Genomic DNA, 22,322 nt, shown 5'->3' on the forward strand with positions numbered 1-22,322 from the left:
CAGTGGCTGTAATGTTTGATCATTTTTTTCACTATATTTTTGTCAGAGACTTTCTTCGGCATTGAGGGGTGGACAATTTTTTTGTTTTGCGGATATCAAAAAGAATCAGAGGTTTACTAGTAAGTAAAGAGAGAGGAGACCATTGATAAAGATACAGTTCTTTTTTGGAAACATCAAAAGGATATATGAATATCTTGATTTTTCTTGATCTCTTTGGTCTTACCGTGAGCGGTAACACCGTGTGCCAGTTGTAAGTTGCGGTATAATTCAGAGCGCCTCCAACCGTGGCAGTTTTGAATGAACAGGTGTATTTGTTTTTATGTCGTGGCCAAGGAAGGGTTGGTTTTAGCGTTTGAAATAACTGTGGTTTCGCCGGTAACTGTTATGGTTGGGGGGACTTTCAGGTCCAGACTTAAATCAAGTGATTTTTACTGAAGCAGATCAAATGATTTGAAGTTTATTAGCCTTTATCAAAATACACACCGTTAGTACTCACCCAGAAATATATTTAAAAAAATTATGTGTTTCAGTGAATGCGAGACTACAAACAGCTTCCTGGATGGCAATAAGCATGCATAAGCTATTCATACGTGTTTCAGGCAAACCCAAAATTCTACAAAGCTGTCTGGCATACGGTAAACGATAGTTCACGGAGACGGTCTAACAGTTCAGTCATTATCCCGATAGTTCAGACTTGTGTTTGATGAGATAGGCAGACTGACTGACTGCTGTATCTTACTTCAATTCTGCAAATTTAGTGCGATTGCTCTTCTGTAACATACTATATTCAGGGAGGTTTGCTTTAACTTAAGCTCTGGGAGGTTTTGTTGTTTAGAGAAACTGGTGTTTCATTTTTCAGTTTAAAAAGTTAGGCGATGTGAAGGTAAATTCATTGGAAAATCATGATATGTCCCAGTGTTGCTCAATATCGTCAAAGGAAATGACAGAATTTTGGAGAACAAAATATTCATTTTGAAAATGTGTTGAACGATCAGATGAGCAGATAGTTAAATTCTACCATTGAAAAACAGCAATGACAGGAAGTTTGATCGGCTGCAGAGTTTTCATTAGAAGGTACATGAAAACTCTACACTGACCCGATTTCAAGTAGTCTGATAAGAACATAGCGCCCCCACCATTCTATATATTTATGAAACTTGTATTTTTGTACTCCTCACAGTCCCCCTTGGATGGAACAAAGTCTCTAATTTTTTGCGAGAAAATATTTTCATGAAAAAAGGGGAAATACCTTGTCCGATCAAGGGGATCTATTGGACTCAGAGAGTACATCACTGCCACCACGAATGTATCACGACATAGCCTAACTTTTGTTCAACTGGAAAACTGAAACACAGATTTCTATGAATGAAATATGAATGAAGACTAATCAAAGGAGGTCCTTCAGAGTTTAAATGTAGAGGGGGGGGGGGGGGTCATACAATTGTTCTAAAAGGTCGTACGAGACCTATACAACAAATGTAAACACTGTAGCCAAGGTACTTTGCCAATTGATGATCATGTACATCGATACATGTATAAGTTGCAGCTATGTTGACATGTTGCACCCAGATATCATGCATGAAATACATTGTTTTGTAAACAAAAAGTCGCACAGGTGTAGTTCCAACCATGGTTTGGCTGTCAAAACTGCAAGAAAATCGCCCTGAAGTACAGCATAGGGTGTCATGGGTACCTTAATCACATCTGAACCACTATTTCTTAGTTACCCCTGATTTTTTTGCAGGGGATGAACATGCACACACGCACACATGCACACACCCACTCACATACTATGGTAAATCAATTCTTTGATGCGCAATTGACGAAGTGCTGACAGATTCCAAATGCTGAAACTGCTCTTAATATACACACAGCAAATGTAAACCAAACAAAAATCATTCATCATCTGTTGACTAACCAAATTCAAAGCAAACTATCTGCTCACAAACATAACTGCATCATGATTATTCTAACTTTTTGTTGAAAACATTTAATTTCCCATGGATTTGAGTACATAAAGTACAAGTGATGAAAGAAAAGTATAAATTTAATATCCTGCATTTTATGAGGGTCAAGTTTTAAATAAATCCCTAAGTCAAAAGATGATAAATTAAACATTAACAGAAAAGCTTCAGTCTATGCTCATTATCATAGCATATTTTGAACTTGACTGTTTCAACATTAATGAAACCAAGCAAAAGTTGGCAAGCAGACTGACATCAATTGAGTGTACCAAATACTAGGTTTCATTGTATAAAAGTTGGTGTTTTATTCATGGTACAATAATCACGATACAGAACACCATTCCTGAAGACTTTGACAGTGTTCCCCTACAGATAAAGACACAGAAGTATTATCAAGTACATTAAAATATAAAAAAAAATACACCTTTGCGGAAACTAATTTATTTTAGCACCACTGACCAAAAGTACATTATTTGTGGATTGTTCATTGATATACTCTGAATGACATCTGATCCAGCAAATGACATTATGTCATTTCATGGCCATAGTTAGTCAACATTGAGCTGTAGCTACTCGAGCCTTCAAAGTTCAGAATACTGTATAATTCGTGTAACAATCTCTATTCTTGAAATCAAAGAAAAGTTTCATGAATTCTTGATGAATTCCTGGGTTAATTTCTCTTCAGTTTGGATCTTGATCATGACATGGCATCATAACAAAATGACAATGTCAATGAGTTGGCATTCAGTTTATGTCAAGTTTACTGCAGGCTACTAGCGTGATTAACATAATACAAAATCAACAAAACATGCTGTTCATTGACAGCAACCTCTCCCTTTCATTAGCTTTAACCTTACCATGTAACCAACCAATACATATTCCTGAAGCATGGATGAGTGACCTCTGTCTGATTCAGAGAAATATGTAGAAATAAAACCAGTTTTAAAATTGCTTTACTTGTATTGCAAGTCCATACAAACTGCATTCACGAATCATTGATAAAATCTTTCATTTTTGGATAATGCAAAGGGTACACCTTCAGCTTGTTTATTGACAATTTTTGAGAATATAAACAAATTAAAGGAAAAAAAAACAAGCTCCTGTCAACCGTTCAATGCAGATGTATGTTTTTATCTTCACTCTTTTTACGTATAAATAATCCAAAATCGAAGTACCCAAAAGATCACTATGAGAGTGTGTACAATGGTCTGACAGCCCGGGTCAGGAAATACAACTTTTATAAATTTTTAAAGTTTTGGTGGGACACATCTGTCAAAATCTTGTTCGTTAATGTTTTCAGGTGTTTTCAAATGGTCAAGTCCGTTAGTCTTTGTATAAAGCAAGTGACGCTTTTCTGATTTTGTTCACTGAAGTGACAGAGGACCAAACATGAGAAAGAACCAAAATGAAAAAAAATGTACACTGATCTGTAGATGCAAGAACAAAAGAGATTAAATTTGGGGTGATATTGGGTACCTGCAGTGCACTGTACTCTCATAGTTTTGTGAAAAATCATTTCGCATGGAAATGACAACCCTGTGAACTTGACCAAGATTCAAATTAGAATCTGATCTGTGTACCTTCACTACACACTCTGTCACCATGGATACTTGATACATCGTGTTCACTGAAAATTCCCTACGAAAATGTCGTGTGGCCTTCAGAGAAAGCTTTTAAGTCTACTCTCAGTTTGTCTTTGGGCAGATTTAAAGTTGGGCAGCTTTCTGCTGTTTGCGCAGTTTCCTGGTTCGGACAGCTTCAGTCTCAATCAGGGGTTCCGGTATGACAGTGCCAGTGTAACGCTTGCCGACTAACTCCACATCCACTTTGGATCCGATGGATGTCAAGTTCATTGGCAGGTATGCATAGGCAACACTTTGGTTTGTGTTGTAACTGTATCCGCCTGATGTTGTGTTGCCCACGACCTGGTCACAAGAAAAAAAGAAAGAAATGAATCATGTGACGACTGAGGGCAGAATGTACCTCAAGGCAGATTCTTTGGCTCTGTGAAAACCTGGCAATAATTTTCCGGTCTATGGATTGTATGGGGATTTAATGAAACTAGTGGAGGAATTCACTTTTTGTTTGCTCTCACATAAGAAAATTGAAAATCAAATTTTTTAAGTAGAGGTAACAGAGAATATTGTGGTCATATAGAAAATCGAACAATTTGTGGTAATTTCCTTCTATGCGCCTCCAAAATGAAAGACTTGGACTTTTGTGCAAACTCTCCTCAGTGAAACTATAATTATACTTGTAGCAAATCAAAAATAACAATTAGGGGTCACTGTGCAAAGTTTGGTACTGAGAAACAAATCATGAAACATTTAGTGATTTTGAAATTCAAAATGATTTTCGAAAAACTAAGACAGTGAAAATTTTTCTTACTCCAAGAGCTTTAAAATGAGCCTGAATAAGTGGTAGATTAGAAAGGAGTTGTACAACTTTGAGATTCTGTCCTCCCAGGTGCATTCTAACTAAAATCTAAAAATTTACACAGTGGCCCCTGTTTTTTATTGTTGAATAGATATGGTAAGAATTTAAAATTTCCTTGAGCAATGCAGAGCAACAGTTTACAACTTTTATTCTTTTTGGGGTGTCTTGTCATAATTGAAAATGTACGAATTATATCAGTGTCAGTCTATGGGGTAAAGGGAGAACACTTGTTGTCATTGACCATGCCAGTGACATTTGACAAACACAGAACTCAATCATAAATCTCTATAAAAAGAGTTTATCACACATGAGAGCATGTGCAAACAAACAAACTTTTAAGCACACATACATACACAGATGCATACACACATACATACACACATAGATACACTCATATGTGGGCATGATCAAGACCTAAAGATATGCTTCTTCGCCCTTACCCTTCACAAAAAAAAAATAATGTCATGACTTACTTTGCCATCACTCCATATTGTCTCATTGCCTTCAGCCTCCACATTGTCTGTATCTACTGACAATAGCACCAGCTTCCGTGGAAGTCCCTCTTCTTTCATCTTCAACAAAGCTTGCTTCCCGATGAAGTCAGTTTTCTAAAGAAATACAAATGAGTTGCCTATTATCAAGGATTATTGTCACCCCCTTGTCAATCCATTCTTCATGTTGAGACAAATACATGCGTTATCATTCATCGAAATATGATTATGCAGACGTGTCTCAACGGGTAGCACGTACTTCAGGAAACACATTCATGTTTTGTTCAACTTTGAAAAACAATCATTAGTGTGTGCTGTATTCCTTCTAAACTGCTGTGAAACAATTCAAAATGTGGTGAAGCATTAAGTGTCATACATCACAAAAGGACATAAGAACCGTTTCACACAAACAACAACAACAACAACATAAGTTTCACATGCAATGTGATCTGAACTCAGATGTGCATGCATACATGGTCCGATACCTGAATGGATTATGAAAGTATTGTTTTACATTATTTTGATGAGTGTCAATATGTTTGTCTAACAATAGGCACTGACAACGCCCAGATTTCAAATTAGTTCCTCCCTCACTTGATTTTGCTTAACAATAACAGTAATCACCACTTTGTGAACAAAGAGGAAATTCAACAAAACAACTTATGAGGTAGCATGAATATCAACTATTGAGCTCTATTGATACCATTCATAGATGGCTTCTTCCTAAATAGTGGATTGTCTTTTCTAATTTCCTGTATTTGTGAGTTCAGATAACACAATAAGATAACATTCTGAATTTGTGATTAACATATTTTTCTTACATCCAGCCTCACTGATGGTTGTTTCAAAGAAGTTGAAAATATATACATGTACCTCAATAAAATCTCTTTCCAAGGGAACAATGATTTAAAGTACTGTGTTTGTAATTTGGATTCTGAGAGGTCAAAGGGCATGTTACATCACACTGCAGCTCGTCTTGTCTTGCATGTTATGGTTGGTACTTGCGAACTGAATTTTAAAAGATGCCTGCATTTGTACACCAGTTTACTTCAACTATACAGTAGCAATATATGCTACAAAAGCTGTATATGGAATAAATTAAGTCTGGACAGCTTTGAACAAATTCTAATAGTCAGAAGTCAACACTGTTTTATGTAAAGTTCTGTTTCTATTGAAAGAGCTAAAGGTCATGATATATATATTCAAAAGGTGGAAAAAATGTTTGCCATGTAAATTTCTCATCTCAGCCCTGAAATATTATTTGGCGGACTTGTGTTTATCATTGACTCACAGTCCCGTGGGTTGAGTAACTGTGGTTTTGTAAAACTATTCAAGGTTGACTCAAACACAGGGAAAATAAACAGTTGTAAATAAGAAGTTAAAGGTCACAGATATATCACTGTAGAGGTCATATGTCAAATTAGTAGGTCATCTTGTCCGATGAAATTTATGCATGTATACAATTTATGCTTTGAAAAGCATATTGTTCAGTTTACCTACTGCAAGATTTATGATATGAATATTCATGAGTGTGGTCAACTCTGTACAAGTGGTATCGAGGTGAAAAAAAAAGGTGACCTCACAAATCAAAAGACTGACCTTGTCAAGTCTGATAAAGAAGTCCAACCCCGCCTCAAGGGGATTGTTATCGGTAATCATCTGAAAAAAACAAAAATAGTCAATAATGTCAATGTATTGACTTTAGTCAATTGTCCATTATTTTCATAGTGCAGTGCAGAGCAGGTGTAGAGGAATTTCTCAGTTCTGTAAGACTGATACATATATATGCTAAAACTTTGCCCTCACGAGTATTGACATCTGCAGCTATGGGAATTTTGACATGACATGAATGATCTGTTATTATGCTTATAATGTCTCTGATTGAAAAGTGACACTGACGTCACCTAGTTTGTTTTCATCAGTGAACCAGTAGAGGGCACTCTAGTTAAGGTAGAATGTGCCTCGAAGACGGATATTTTGACTCTCAAACTTTTACAATACTTTTTTGGCCTAACACTTGTGGTGTAATTACAGTTTTGACAAGCTTCTTTTTGTGAAACTTTCACTTTTTTTCAAAAAGTTAATACAGCGGCATGCAATGATCATTTTGAATCTAAACTGTAAGTAAACATAATAAGTTATTTGTTACTTTAGTACCAAATTTTGCGTGATGACTCCTCACTTTTACTCTTGTTTACGAAAAGGAATTGTGAAGAGTTTCCTCATAGGAAGTTTGAGCAAAAGTTTCAAGACTTTCAATTTTGAGGCACATACTAACTTGCCGTAGCGCTGCTCTAATATCATTCAAGTGGATATATCCTAGGCTTTTGCTGCTTAAATTGGACATTTTATCTTCATTTCCATGTACACATCCAGGCATTCAGTTGAAAACAGTGGCAATGAACAAGTCTGGATTCGGGAAATTTACTCTTACCTCACTTCCCCACAGACGGAATCCCTTCTCCAGCCTGAGTGAATTGAGGGCATAGGTTCCAAAGTCACCCATGCCGTGGGGTTCCCCTGCAGCAAGCAGTGCTTCATACAACTGAGCTGTGTGTTCCCTGTCATGGTACATTTCATAACCTAGTTCGCCTGCAAGTCAAAACAATACGATACATTTATTTACAAAGAGCATATGATTTTGGACATTTTGACCACAGGGCTGGTCACTCTCAGGGTTTTGGACAACATTTCTATGATTGACTCATGCATTAGCTACACTTTCTTTGGACTCCTCACACACAGGTCACCTTCCACAATGGTCAGCATTGGGCTTGTCGATGCATGCAGTCTGCGTTCAATTTCCATCCGGAGTTGAGTTTATCACTATTCTTGCTATCATAACATGATTGACAGCATTTTAAAAATTCATGTCCATGCTAGTTTTTAACACAAGCCTATGTACAGTACGCTTTTTATAGTAAACGACACAGCTGATACATTTGCAGTGCATTCTAAACTGGATTAGTTTATACCTCTGATCAATACAAAAATCCTTGGCATACAAAGACATTTGTTGGTCTAGTTTTAAGAATTGTGCAATTTCCACACTATCTTATCTGTAAAACATCAAACACCTGTACTGTATTCTCATAATTGTCAGATGACTTCCTTAGTTTTCATAGTTTTTTTCAAAAACCTATATATAATGAAACTGAGTTTGGAAAATAACTGAAAACTTCTGAAATATTGTTTCATTGGTAATGGTTGTAAACAGAGCTTATTTTCAGAATAAAACCCCTAAAATTGGGATAAAAACGGGAAAAAAACCATTAAATGAAAAGTGATTAAAGCAACTTTTTATTGTTCCACATTTACTTTTTGCCACGCTTTTATCCCATCTTTCAGTATTTTATCATGCAAATCCCCCATTTGTGGTTGTTTTTCTGTTTTGCTCTAGGTCAATGTTGAACTCCCTTTTACCAGGTTGCTTTGTTGTAATACACATAGAAGTTGTGTTGACAAACCAAATACTGGGTCTGATTATAAAATGACAGTTTCCCCACAGAACCAAGATATGGTATTGAATCGATTGTCAGAAGATGATAGTTTCTGACACTCTAAATCTCTAGGATTGTGGAACTTTCATTGAAAAAAACTGATATTAGTTTACCTGTATATGACAATCTGATTGCAAGGACTGGAATACCAGCGACTTCCATATTTTTATTCATCATCGGCAAGAAAGCTGTATGGCTTAGATCGGTCGCTGTCAGTTGCTGGAGAATCTCTCTGGACTTCGGCCCAGCAACGCTGAGACATGCCTTATCATCAGTGATGTTGGTAATCTGGACATCAAAGTTACCCTGGAATGCATGTTCCTCTATCCATCTACACAGACAAAAAGATGCACTTAAAAGCTTGCTCCCATGATACCACAAGCAGTATCATATTGAACAAACATAATATATAGTCACATTGGATAGAAAAAGTTGTATATAAGATACAGACTAAATAATTGTGTTTATCTTTAAGGTAGCTGTAATGTACCCTATAGACACTTTCAGATTTTGATTTTTTCCCCACTTGAAAAAGTCCAAAACCCCAATAAAGTGTATATTTTCTGAAAGCCCTGATATAGAGAAATCCGACTGTGTGCAGTACACAGTCATTATTTGCCTAAGAGTCACGTGAAAAGCATTTTGCTGCATCTTCCAAAAATTGGTTTTTCCTCCCTATAGTGAGCACACTGCAAGATTTTCACATTCACATGAGAATTTTGAGTGACGTACTACTTAAGATCATCACAGAAGCACAAATCCACACAGCATTTTTTTTGATCAATGAATCAAATTGGAACAGCTAAATGGGGTCATTTTTGCCTTCAAATTGCTTGTCGGCTACAACAGCTCAGAATTTGCATTTACATTTGCATATCCATTTGTGCAAGAGCAACATCATGGACATTGTGGCAAGTTAAATTGCAGTGTCCAGGAAAAGCACAAAATTCACTCTCAGCATTCACATAAAAACACACAGTTCTCAGCATACATGCCATGTGTAATTGTCTTTCTGATATACAACTGCAAATCTGTGCAATTATCGCAGTGTTCAACAGTAGCGTCATGAAAACGTCTGATCAATTGAGAAAGCTCTGCACAAGCTGCAACTGATTTTCCTAATCAGGGAGTGTAAATTTTTTACGATCCAAAGCTGTTCACTGTTTCAAAACAAACTAAACACATACACAGATACTCACACAAAAACACATACACACATGCATACCCATGCATACCGAATATAATAATACTGTATCAATTGACTTTTGTTAGATAATCAAAAGTTGACAGTGTGTAAATAACTCATCATAAATGTATAATAGACAAATGTTTCTTTATAATGTTCAATGATAAGACAAGACTTGATTGACATGGTATATACCTCTGGTCATGGAGTTCTGATCCGGAACCAGTCAGAATCAGAAAGTGTTCCTCTCCCAGTCTGCTGATGGTCATCTCAGCATACACTCTACCGCGGGGAGTTATCAAGTGTGCCACAGTCGTGCGGCCAACCTATCAAACAAATTATATGGTGAAAACAGACATTTGTGAACTTTTCAATATTTTTGAGGACAAATAAAATAGCTTTGATCATTGCAGGCTAAATGTACTCAAAGCATGCATTGTAGATGGGAAATGACTCCCTGTCAAACTGAATACTAAATTTTTGGCCAGGCACATGAAATTTTACAGTTACCTATGCGATGGAAAGCTGTGAATATTTCTAATTTTGCTGTGTTGAGGTCAGTGACTGAGGTATTCCAGTTATATACTTTGTCACACATAATTATCTGGAGGGACGTACTATTTTGTGGGCGACTGTCAAGTTTATAACCTGTCTGGATATCTGGTTCTTGTTTTCCACAAATTTGCTGTATTTTACTCAAAGACACTGACTGCAGTTTACATTTTCGGAAAGAAAAGAGGTTTCTTTAGGGTAAAGGGGTTGCAATCCTAACTACACTGTACCATTGATGGCTTTTAACATCTTTTTCCAGCACCTGCAAAAAGTGCCACACATTTTGCCAGGACTGTCCTGGCAAGGTTTGAAATTCGCTTATTTCTCCCATGCTATTATTCATACACTGATCACACGTGCAGATGCATTTCTTACGAAGAAAACATACACACAGCTCAGATGTGCTCTGAGAACACACAAGAAATCCTTTCATTGAAACCAAAATCATGGAAACACAATTATGACCACTGAGGCTTTTGATATGTACGATGTTATAAAGATTTACATAATTCTTATTGTTACGGTGAAATAATACTGTGTTGACAGAAATATGGCTCTACTGGGATAGCACACTATAAACCATTGTTATAGCCTTTAATTGTAAAAGACCATTGAACAGACTATTGGACACAAAAGGCACGTCGATGTTTGTAATAAACAAAAATGTAAGTCCAAAACCCGCTATGACATGCTGTGTGATTTATGCATACAACAACAAAATGTATGAATGCAATAGAAATTAATTGGAGATAGTCACAATGGCATGGAATGTGGAGAATTGAAATTCAGACCCAGTGTGTGACCGAAATGAAAAGATTGCCAATGAACTTATCGGTGTAACGTATAAACTTGATGGAAATGAATCTTCAACAGAAAGCACCAGAAGCTACTGAGAAAACATGGGACTTGTCAATTGATATGGTTTTTTCATATCCTCTCCTTCACAATTAAAATTCAAATAATCTGCTTTATTTTGTAGAAAGTTACAGCATCACATGACATGCAACAAAAGTATTCTAAAGGGCAGAAAATGTATAGTAACATGAACCTGGGAAATGGAATTTGTAAATTTTGTCTTACTTTTGACAAATCAGAAAAGGTATTTACAGCACAATTGGCAAACTCAATGAGCATGCTTCTAAACAAGATTAGATTTGCTTGCTGTCAACCATCCTTTTTTTTTTCAAAAAATACCGCAATTATACGGTGTCGCTCAAATTTGATCAGAATTGATACATACCAAAGATCAAAAATAAGTGTTATTTCTATCTGTTCAGTGCAGGAAAATTCTACATTGATGTTATGACAATGATTTCCGCACAGTACAACCAGAAAAACAAAAAGAAATATTTAAACCAGAAAATTAAGAATGACAATTAAAGTAAATAAGGTCTGAAACTTTAGGTACTGAAGGTCAACTTTAGCAACATGCATAGCAGAGAATCTTTCAACCATGGATGTACAAAAATAGACATCCATGGTTTCAGCAGATCTGTTAATATGTCACAGTTCATAAACAATTACAGGAAATGACCAATTAGCTGTTTCAGTTACTGCTACCACTCCCAAACATAATAGGTACCCTCTCTGCATACAAATAGGTTAAAGGTCAAAATCCTCTTATTCAGATGTGTGGGCTGATTCAGTTCACTGCCACCACTCCTGCACATTTGCAGGATTTCCCTTTTTCTTACCCCATTTGCACATTTTTGACACTGACGTGTTCATTTGAACAAATTCACATCTCAACCCCTACATCTACCTGTACACCAAATACTGAGACGGTAGCTTTGGCGGTATGGGAGCCTTTGTGTGTGACGGACATACATTCGCACATATATACCCACAAATATACAGAAATCATTACGGGAAGGCTCCATTAACTTAGGAATATCCTACTTCCCTAGAGGATCAATTTCACAGACCTGCCTTTCCCACAATGGCACTACAATAGCACCAGCTGGATTAGATAAACATAACAATGGAACGTTCACACCTTGGGGATTAAAAGTCTTCTGTTTGTCACCCGAGTTGGTCAGGCAAGGACTCGGGTTTCAGGTATCATGCAAGTTAATGCAGTCGTCCCCTAATGTACAGACACCACCGACTCATCATATAAGCTCTTTTTGGTATTTATATATAAAACCAAATATGAGCTATAAATCTAATTTTCTTTTACCCATATAAATTCGACCAACAATGGAAATTGGGACTTTCTCAATCTCTAATAATTCAACCAGCAATTCATGATAAGCTGTTTTGAACATTTTATTTTTGATAAAATACACAGAACAATGCAATGTACAGCATAGAATGTCTAAGTCGGGACTTCAGGAAAGTCACCTTTATATGTTTCAATCATCCAAGATGGTAAGCATATCGCTTATGGACTATCAACAAAAGTTGAAATCCCTAATAATTCTTGTTAATTTTCTAATAATTCAACTATTTAAAATTGTTATTATTTTTTTCTGGTTGAATTGATAGGGGTTTTATGGTATAACAAGGTTATTCAAGAACGTACATATATACATAGTTTGATGCATAATTCTTGTTTCTTTCCCATGGGACATCTCTATTTATGCATGAGAACAATGTATTCAGTTAATATGATAATTATCTATTGAAAACTCAAAAGTGTTTATTCCCTAAGATATAAAGGGAACCAGAATCTATCAGCTTAAGTGAATAATATTTGCAATTGTTAGCATTTTCACAACATTCTCACACTAACCTTGGGCATGTTGTTTGCAAACAGATAATCCATCAATTTGAGAGAGTCTTTTCCTTTGACTTCAAGTTTTCCAAACGGGCTGACATCGATGATGCCGGCACTTTCCATCACCATGCGACATTCCCTCCCGACGGGTTCAAACCAGTTCGTCCGTCGGAAACTTGGTTTGTAGCCTTTGTCATCACCAGGCAGAGCAAACCAGTTGGCTGCTCCCATCCTAGGAAACAGAATACTTAAAATTCTGCATTTCTTTTCATTGTTTATTAATCTAGTGGCAATTTTTTCCATTTCCCCTTTATGCAGATTCTTAACATATAAGGATACTTATTGACCACGTGAAAGTTATCAAACCTTGGATAGATTATTATCGGCATGCAATATGATAGTTATCACCCATATGACACTGGTTATCAACCATGGGAAGTATTATGTACCAAAGTTTATTGGCATGCAATATGATAGTTATCACCCATGCAATAACTATCATATTATACTATCATATCATACCATGATAATTGGATAATCAGAATACTATATGAAAAAATCTTTTCTTCATAAGAATACCATTGCTTTTTTGTTAAATATTTTGTCTGTGTTAACTTTGATAACTGTTAGTCTGTGATTGCTATCATATCAGACCATGTGATACTGGCTATCAACCATGAAGATGATTATATTTCAACATGGGGCTAGACTGTTGACAATCAATGTGATAGTTATTATCCATACTGTCTAGCCTAGGATATACTTCACAATGAGATTTCACAGAAAACCACGTCACTTGCAGAGACAAACCTCAAGATGGTAGACAACAGCTTACCGGCATGAAAACCAAACTCTGCTCCGCGTTCCTTCATCTTCTCATATGCCCCGGTCTTCCTTGCTGTTGGACGGCCTGCAAATCTTTCCTCAAATGGATAGACGACGACGTTGTTGAAACCATAGGACTCCCTGGCCTTGGCTGCCACATATTCACGTGTTGCCCACTTGCCGAATCTGTTGGGATCTAACTCTATCAGATCGTATGGTGGCTCACCATCCATGATCCAATCTGTGATGTACTTGCCAACACCACCGGAATGAATAATTCCATAGCTGTGAAGAAAATATGTGCGAATTTTCATTCAAGGAAAGGCTTTTTTCTTTGTTCACATATTGTCAGAAATATCGAGAAAGTGGAAAAATTTTCATTTAAAGGAATGGCCTTTCATGTAATGTTGCCGATATATTCAATGATAAATGAAAATTGTCATACTCAGAGATGACCTTTTTTATTTTTTGAGAATTAAGTAAATGCAAGTAATGATAAATTCAAGATTTTCATTCTAAAAGATGACCTCTTCATTTTTTATATATCTGAAGTCACATTTGATGACATTGAAATGAGTAAGATTTGTGCATTGAGATAACATGGGTTCTTGGATGTGAAATTCAATGGTGCGAACATTTTCAATGATAAAAAAACCGTCAGTGAAACTTACATTTCATTCTTGCTACATGTTTGACAAAAATTGCAAAGTCTAGAAATTGTTATAGAAAGGAAAATATGATGTTAGAACTGCAGCAACAGATTGTACAAAGTCATCCAAATGTGAGGTGACTTACCCAAAACCAGCTAAACACCAGTAATTGTGAAGGCCTTGGTAGGGTCCAACCATCGGTAAGATATCTGGTGTGTAGGTGATAGGACCACAAACCACACTCTGAATATCTGCTGTCTGTAAGACGGGTACCCTCTCCATGGCCGCAGCTAGGTTGTCACTGATCCGATCCAAATCACTCTCAAACAGCTCTCGTCCAAATCCTGTGCAAAAATTACATCATTTGTTATATAGACTAAAATATCATTGTAAAATACGGTAAAACCTGTGTATAGTGGTCATCCATGGAGCCCAAGAAATTCTGACCACTATATGGAGGTAGCCTTTCTATAGAGGGTGGGTGTGGCATTACCTTCAGTGTGGATGGTGTACTGAGAGGTGAATTTTGGAACAGATAACAGTAGTAATAAAATAAAATACCATAAATCTCTTGAAAATCCTGATACATGCATTTAATTTTTCAAAGAATCATTTTGCAGCCATAAAACCAGTTTGAATAGACCCATTCCATGCTTTCCATTCAAAGTATGTTTGGCAGAGGTTATTCAAAGTCTGATATGCCGACAATTATACACAGGTTTTGTTCTAAATTGGAGCAATTCTGTTTAGCCACTGGCATCATAAGAGGTGGCTGTTCTGCAGAGGGCCTTTAAACTTGTAAAATGCCATAGGATCACTGCAAGGTGACCACTATAAAGAGTTTACTGCTCTGTAAGGGTGACCACTAAGGTACAATGCAGGTTTGACTGTATACACACAAACTACATATAACTTCAGCTTTGGTAACAAATGATGGGAGGAGAAAATAGATTCATACACTGGTATACATGAAAAGTTCAGTAATTTTAATGAAATAAAATGATATATAACTTGGAAATGAAAATCAGACTATTTTAAGACAATAGTGTCAATAATCACACAAACATGCAGTACACTGTGTACTACAAATACTGCCTATAGCTATGAAATCAAATTCAACAATATCAAAATTGTGTGTGATATTGCCACAGTTTGGGAAGTGCTTTAGTCATTCACATGATTTGGTAAAATTTTAGCTCCATTTTTAAATTAATAGTTTTTCTAGTTTTTCTCCACATTCATTTTTCTCCATTCATTTCTAAATAAAGATACTAAACTTCATTCTACCGGTACTTAAGTCATTACCAATCATTTCATGCTGCATAAAAAATGTTTCTTTGGCTTTTCAGCCTTCTCGATCGCAGAGGATATTTCAAATTTGGTTGAAATGCCGTGAAAGCAACTCTGGATTATAAGTTCCTACCTATCAAGTGACAAAACAAGTGAAATTTTGAAAAAATAAAGTACAATAAATGTAATTAATATTCATATGCTAACCCTGCTCTATACACACCGTACCAACAAGATTCATGATCGGCCTCTTACGTCACGAGGCCTAAGCTTAGATCCACAAACAACACATATTTTTTGAATAATGTCACATATTGTTCTTTGGTTATTTGCAATAGGCGCTTATGTCACGTTGCTTGCCTTATTTACCATCAGAATTAATTCACTCCAAATTCAAAATCATGGTACTGTACATGTAAGAGGACAAAAGATTTTTATATAACTTCCTTGCTCTAAGTCATGAATATTGTATGAAAAACTGTATGCAGACTTTTTTTTTGATTGAGAATGGTAAACAACTATCTTCATGTCATGCTAGCACTTGTAAATATTTTATTTGATCATTCAGAATGGAAAGTGTCGGCAAAACTAGGTTTCTAGTGCTGCCTTTAATGCTTGGTGATTTGTATGAACAGTTGTGAATTTCATTTCCTCAAAGTTCTCACACAATGAAGATCTGGAACTATAATTGTGCGATAATCTTGTCCTGCGCCGGTGACGCTCAAACAACTAGTCATACTACAGTATTTCAAGATTCTGACAAAGACAGGCAGAAATTTTATTTCAAATATTACCTGGAGGTACTCCATCCCTAACCCAATCATCTTGCAGTTTCATTTTATCTTGATGTTCATACGGGCCAATCAACAGGCCGCTTCTCTCTTGACGGAGGTAATAGGAACCTTCCAGATCTCGTATAACTGGCAGCTCATAGCCGAGCTCTTTGACTTCCGGTATTGTTGATGTAATTACGTATTGATGATGCACTGGTATCAACGGAAACTCTTCACCAATCATTCGGCCGATTTCGTGTGCCCAGAATCCTGAAAACATGAACCCATTAACTAAAAGTGAATACCTTTAAATTTGCATATTTTAATTTGCATATTAACAGAATTTACATCTGTAGACACTCAGTTACACTTCACCAGTGACTCACATCCTACGCAGTGGCAATCTTCTGAGAGAGCTTAAACCACTCTGTTATGTTAAATCACATCACAGGTGATTTAACTTATAATAGCGGTGCATAAATATTTCCATTTCACATCTAGTTGAGATGTTTCATGTTAGAAAACTTCAGTCTACCTTAAGTCTGCTTCTTATGCCAAAGCATGATATGATACAGATCATGCCAAAACTTAGTATTTTGCATTCTTCTTTGATTTTGGATAATAATACGGTACTTTATACATGTTCAATTATAATACGCCATGGCTGTTCTTTGAGTTATTAAATATGTAATAAATTGTAACATTTACATGAAGGTGTGGCGATGGCTTAGGTCCCCTTAGAATGTCATCACTATTTTGTGTGGGCTCATTGAAGGGCCTTGGGGAAGTCAAAATTCATCATAGCTCAAATAGCAGCCATTGCCCAGTCAGTCTTGCAGTACCTTTTCAATATTCATAGTATTGTGAAACAATACAAAAATAGATATTTTCTAGTGAAACTGTAAATTCCATATAACTCAGAACGAACCTGAAGCATTGACAACCCTATTGGCTCGTATCGTCCCATGTTCTGTTTCTACTTCCCATTTTCCATCACTGGTTTGTTTCATTCCTGTCACCGGAGAATGCTGGTAAATTTCAGCTCCATACTTCCTGGCACCGATGGCATAGGCTTGCGTCAAGGAATAGGGATCAATGTGACCATCTCCAGGATTGTACAAACCCAGTATAATCTATAAAAGGAATCAAATAAAAAGGGAAATACTGTATTTGCTATTATTTGTATCTAAAAGATCTCATTTTTCCATCCACAGGGTTGAGCTTATCGATTACACCCATTAGTCTGACTTTCGTTTTGACTGTGTGCCAAATACTCAACCAACTCACAAATCAAACTGTATTCTGAAAGTTCCTTTTGTTTTTATATGCCACCATTCAACCTCCATCATCAGCCTGATCAGAGATGTTTTATATTTGAAAGATCAAAATTAATTTCACTATTGCCATCTGGATCCGAGTTGCCTTGAACTTGAATTTCCTGTTTGTTGGAGAGATGTCACGATCACAAGAGACACATACATTGAACAAAATTGTACTTGATAAAGGATTTAGAAAATTATACACAAAAGTGGCCAATTTTTGGCCGTAACTTACATCATCCATATTTAACAATGGATGTAGTTTTTGTATTTCATCTCGATCCATCAATCTCTGAGGTGCCTTGTTCCATCCTTGCCTCTGCATCTGATAGTGGAATTCATCCACTCTTTCCGGTGTGAAAGCTAGACGGATGCTTCCTGGCTGATGGAATCCTATTTGCTAGAAGAAATAAAAATTCAGATACTGTTAAAGATGACTTCAGGAGTGATTCACATCCACACCATTCTTAAAAGTGTAATTGGTATCATTTTATATGATACTCATTATTCAAACCTTGAGTGTACGCAATTTCAAATTCATGTTACCGGTAAATCTAATGATATTTATTGTATCAGATCCAGTATGGTACTTTGGTCATTATCAAAAGACAACCATGATAAATGATATCTCATTTATGAAAGCAAAAGTTGTTATAACCAAGCAAGCTTTAGTCACTTTTAAAGTTCTCTAATGAAGAACAGAGTTCACCATCAAGTTCACAACTTGAAAGCTTACAGGTGCTAGCATATCAATACAAAATTTGCATATTCCAGTTTGCTATAAATTGACTTGGTTTATGGGTTTATGTAATATGAATATTCCGTAAATAGTCACCAAAACAGACTGGCTGCCCACACCTACAAAGTTAAGAGTTACTGGTGAATTCTATCAATCTGTTCCATGTTCTAAGATTGCAGAGGTGATCCAAACACACTGAATAATAATAATTATAATAATAGTATCATTACAATACTGATTAAATTTAATAGTCTGAGCTTAGGGACTATACCATCAGCCTGACTCAGACCAGTGCTTTTGCTATTTCATAAAATTCTGCATGCCAGACCCACTGTGTATGAGAAATGATTATACAGGCCAACAAGACTATGAACATGAAGGTAGCAGGACCGTTGACCCAGGTCCCAGCAATGACTGAATGTGCCTGAGATTTGTTAATACTGCTAAAGTATCCCATTGATCTGTTGGCTATGACTTTTTTTTTACCAAAATGAAACAAGTGTGATTTTGCAATGGTTTTGGAACATAGGTAAATGATTAAAGGAACCCCTGTATTACATTTGCAGTTGTCCCCCTAATAGACTTCACTGAGATATCTGCATGGGGAATCCTGTAACAGGACTCCGTGGCACCCTATTATTTTAAACATTGACTAATGTGCCAGCCTTAGCAGAAACATTGTCAAAGTGTTTCCCAAACAATGTTAGGGAAAGACTCTTTGAACACTTCTCCCTACCTGGCCAGTTTCTGCTTCCAACTCTTCAAACAATTTAATGCTGTAGTAATGGATGTTCTTCACATTTATACCGGGATGGAAGTATGCCGTCAAACCAGCCTGCTCAGAAAAACGATCAAAGAGTGGTGGATGGCATCAAGAACTGTTTCACACTCACATGTACATGGAAGATCAGGGTGCTTTGTGGGTTTTTAGTTCACACAGGCTGAGTGCAAACTTGGAATAAAATTAACGGAAAATACAGCAAAATTAATGGTTTACATTGCTCTTACCTATGGTGCAGAAAATTGTTGTTGGAAATCTACAGATCTTCACTAAAATCATAGTACACTAATGTGCGCTCTATCATATAATTTGACCCGTTGGAAAAGTTGCACTTTACAAAATTCATGTAGCTGCACTGTTGAGGAATTAACGGATAAGTCTCATGAATTTCAATTTTTTTCAAAGTTTATCCCATTCAGTAGGTTTATCCTGCATAGTCTGCCAGTGTTTTGAAGGTCATGGCTGGGATGTTATGTTGCAATGGAGAAATGCCATAAGAAATCTTTATGGCTGATTAACACTTTAGATGCAACATTGATCATCAACTTTTTCCCTACACGTCTGAATCTGGAAGTAAGGTTTTATAGTTATTATGTTATAATTATAGTTCAGAGATAGAATTGAAGTCAATATTTGGCAAAGCTCTAAAGAGTTAAGAAAATGCATCATTGCTAATCATGCACATCAAAGACAGGTACGTTACTCACAGCATGCCAAGTTGAACCGGCCGTAAGTTCGGTCTTCTCCAGTAATACTACATCTTTCATGCCTGCCTTGGCTAAATGATATGCAGCACTCACGCCAACGCATCCTCCACCGATTACTAGTGTCTCAGCTGTATCTTTGGGTCTCTTCTTTAAATTTCCACTTGTGCCTCTGCTCAACAGAGGAAAATTTAAAAAAAACAAAATCAAATCAAGATCTTGATGAATCCAGCATTATATTACATCTATGAATCATTGCAAGGCCATGATTTTTGCCAAAGTGATATTAGTTATGATCACAGGCAGATTTCAGTGGACTTTGTAGAATATTACACAATATCATGAGAATGAAAGAAGTTGTATATTACATTTCATTATCGATGGTCTTTAAAGTGTGATTATTAATGGCATGACCAAGTGGGTGTCTTTGCCTGGTGTTTTAATGTACGTAAGAATGTAAGTAAGAAATTCTCATTTTCTGGGCTGTAATTCATTGTGTCAGTGTGAAGGTGCTGAGCTTGGTGCAGTGCAACATTTAGCCCTGCACTTAAATTAAGTTACCTGCCTCATGCCCATGCAGCTATATATACTTAAAGTCACAGTCAGGGGATTTGAAGGCCATTGATGACAGTGTTCATGTAAATGTGTTTGCAATGCTATCAATATGAAACAGCAACAACATTGATTAGTGTTCTTCAATTTTATTAGCAAGTAACAATTTAAACAAGAACGACAACCAGTTTACCAAGTTTCATACTTGTGGGTGAAGAAACCTGTACATACAACAATGGAGCTATTTAGACGATATCCTAGCCAATGACAGAACAGAGTATGATATGGTGTAGACTTCATTTCAAGGCAATTGTTAGCCCCATATATTACTCCCTGACGTTCATTGGGTACAACAATACAGACTCTCAATCACAGGCGCTCCTAAGCTGGATAGTCTGCTAAGTAGATCGATTTTCGGCTCGATTTATCGATCCCCTAGTCGATATGCCCGCCACTGCAACCTAAATTAGGTTGCAGTGGCGGGCATATCGACTATGGGATCGATAAATTGAGCCGAAAATCAATCTACTTAGCAGACTAACCAGCTAAGGAGCGCCTGTGCTCTCAATGGAAGAATGTGAGCAGTAGTGCTGATATATCACAGCAAACTGTCACATTGCATGCACATTGGAAACACTAATTCCTGAATAATTGCAGCTGAAGCACTAGTGTATGATATCAATATCATACAATCTTGAACATAGACCCTCATAATTGCAGTTAACAGTACATAGAAACACAGGAACTGCAACGACAGAGTACATATGGTACATCTTGTATCTACTCAGGTAAAAACAGTGAAAATGGCAGATGTGTCTGCAGTCCGCTGTTCCACCGGTAAGTTCCTGGGAATTTGATCAAAATGCTCATTTGCTGCAGTACAGTAGCTCAAGGTTTTGCCGTCCAACCCAGAACCCCAGGCAAAACCTCGTGCTACTGCACTGCAACAAAATGCTCCTTTGCTGCAGTTCTGTAGCACGCAACTTTCCTCGGCGATTTGGAGTGGTGGGATATTGTAGGTGCAAGGGCCTATAATCAGCACCATCCAAAATCGCTGGTGAATGCTGTCTATTTTTTACATCCATGCACTGATCAACAAGCCTGTCACTCATGATCCTTCCACCGAGGACGTACACCACGAACTGACAAAGTAGCTAGAGTAAAAGATAGTTGAAGAACTACGGACGACCGCTTGCTACGGTTATATAGCTCACACAACTTTCCCCGGCGATTTTGGGTGGTGGGGCTTCGAGTTACATGTGATGCCCACTTTCCCCACCACCTAAAATTGCCAAAGAATTTGTGGGTTACGAAACTGCAGCAAGGGTGACACCGCGATGAAGGTCACAGACTTGAAGATTGATTGATTGATCATCACTGAGTAGAATACTTCAGTTTGAGACTAACAGCAATACAACCCATTGCACATCATTTTACCTTGAGTTTCCATTTTATTTCATACTCGCTTTCGTTTTTGAGAGAATTCTGAGCAGTCTTCGTAAACGACCTTTGGTTATTGCAAGGTCGGGCAATGGAGGCGAAACCACAGAGAAGGCTCGATAGCAAGCCACTTTACTAGCTCTATACGGGCAGACTTACTCATTCGGTGGTTGGGAGGTTGTTGACCGGTACGCCGCTGCGGTCACTTGTACATGTTGAATACGTAGCGAGGCACGAACCGCCTTGAGCCATCCAGCCGTCCTGAGCAATGCCATCTTTAAAGTTTTATCTGGTATACTTCATCGATGAAAGCTGAACGGCATGTTAAGAAGAGTTGTGGGATATATATTGGGGAAACCTCTCTAAAACCTTGCACTGACCTCCAACGCCGCTCCTTTGAG

General features: G+C 37.0%; 1 protein-coding gene across 1 annotated transcript; it reads right to left on the reverse strand.

The window, feature by feature from the left end:
• Window positions 1–2,244: 2,244 nt before the first annotated feature.
• Window positions 2,245–22,270, reverse strand: LOC139121849 (dimethylglycine dehydrogenase, mitochondrial-like). Its single transcript, XM_070687069.1, is given in 16 exon segments — window positions 2,245–3,889; window positions 4,874–5,008; window positions 6,491–6,550; window positions 7,326–7,483; window positions 8,505–8,722; window positions 9,773–9,903; window positions 12,864–13,066; window positions 13,069–13,080; window positions 13,684–13,958; window positions 14,469–14,667; window positions 16,408–16,656; window positions 17,315–17,519; window positions 17,941–18,105; window positions 19,181–19,279; window positions 19,933–20,101; window positions 22,081–22,270. Coding segments are annotated over 16 exon segments (2,613 nt in total). The 5' UTR covers window positions 22,197–22,270; the 3' UTR covers window positions 2,245–3,670.
• Window positions 22,271–22,322: the final 52 nt, after the last annotated feature.

This window comes from Ptychodera flava, chromosome 21 (assembly GCF_041260155.1).
Source record: "Ptychodera flava strain L36383 chromosome 21, AS_Pfla_20210202, whole genome shotgun sequence".
In the NCBI taxonomy this organism is placed as follows: domain Eukaryota; kingdom Metazoa; phylum Hemichordata; class Enteropneusta; family Ptychoderidae; genus Ptychodera; species Ptychodera flava.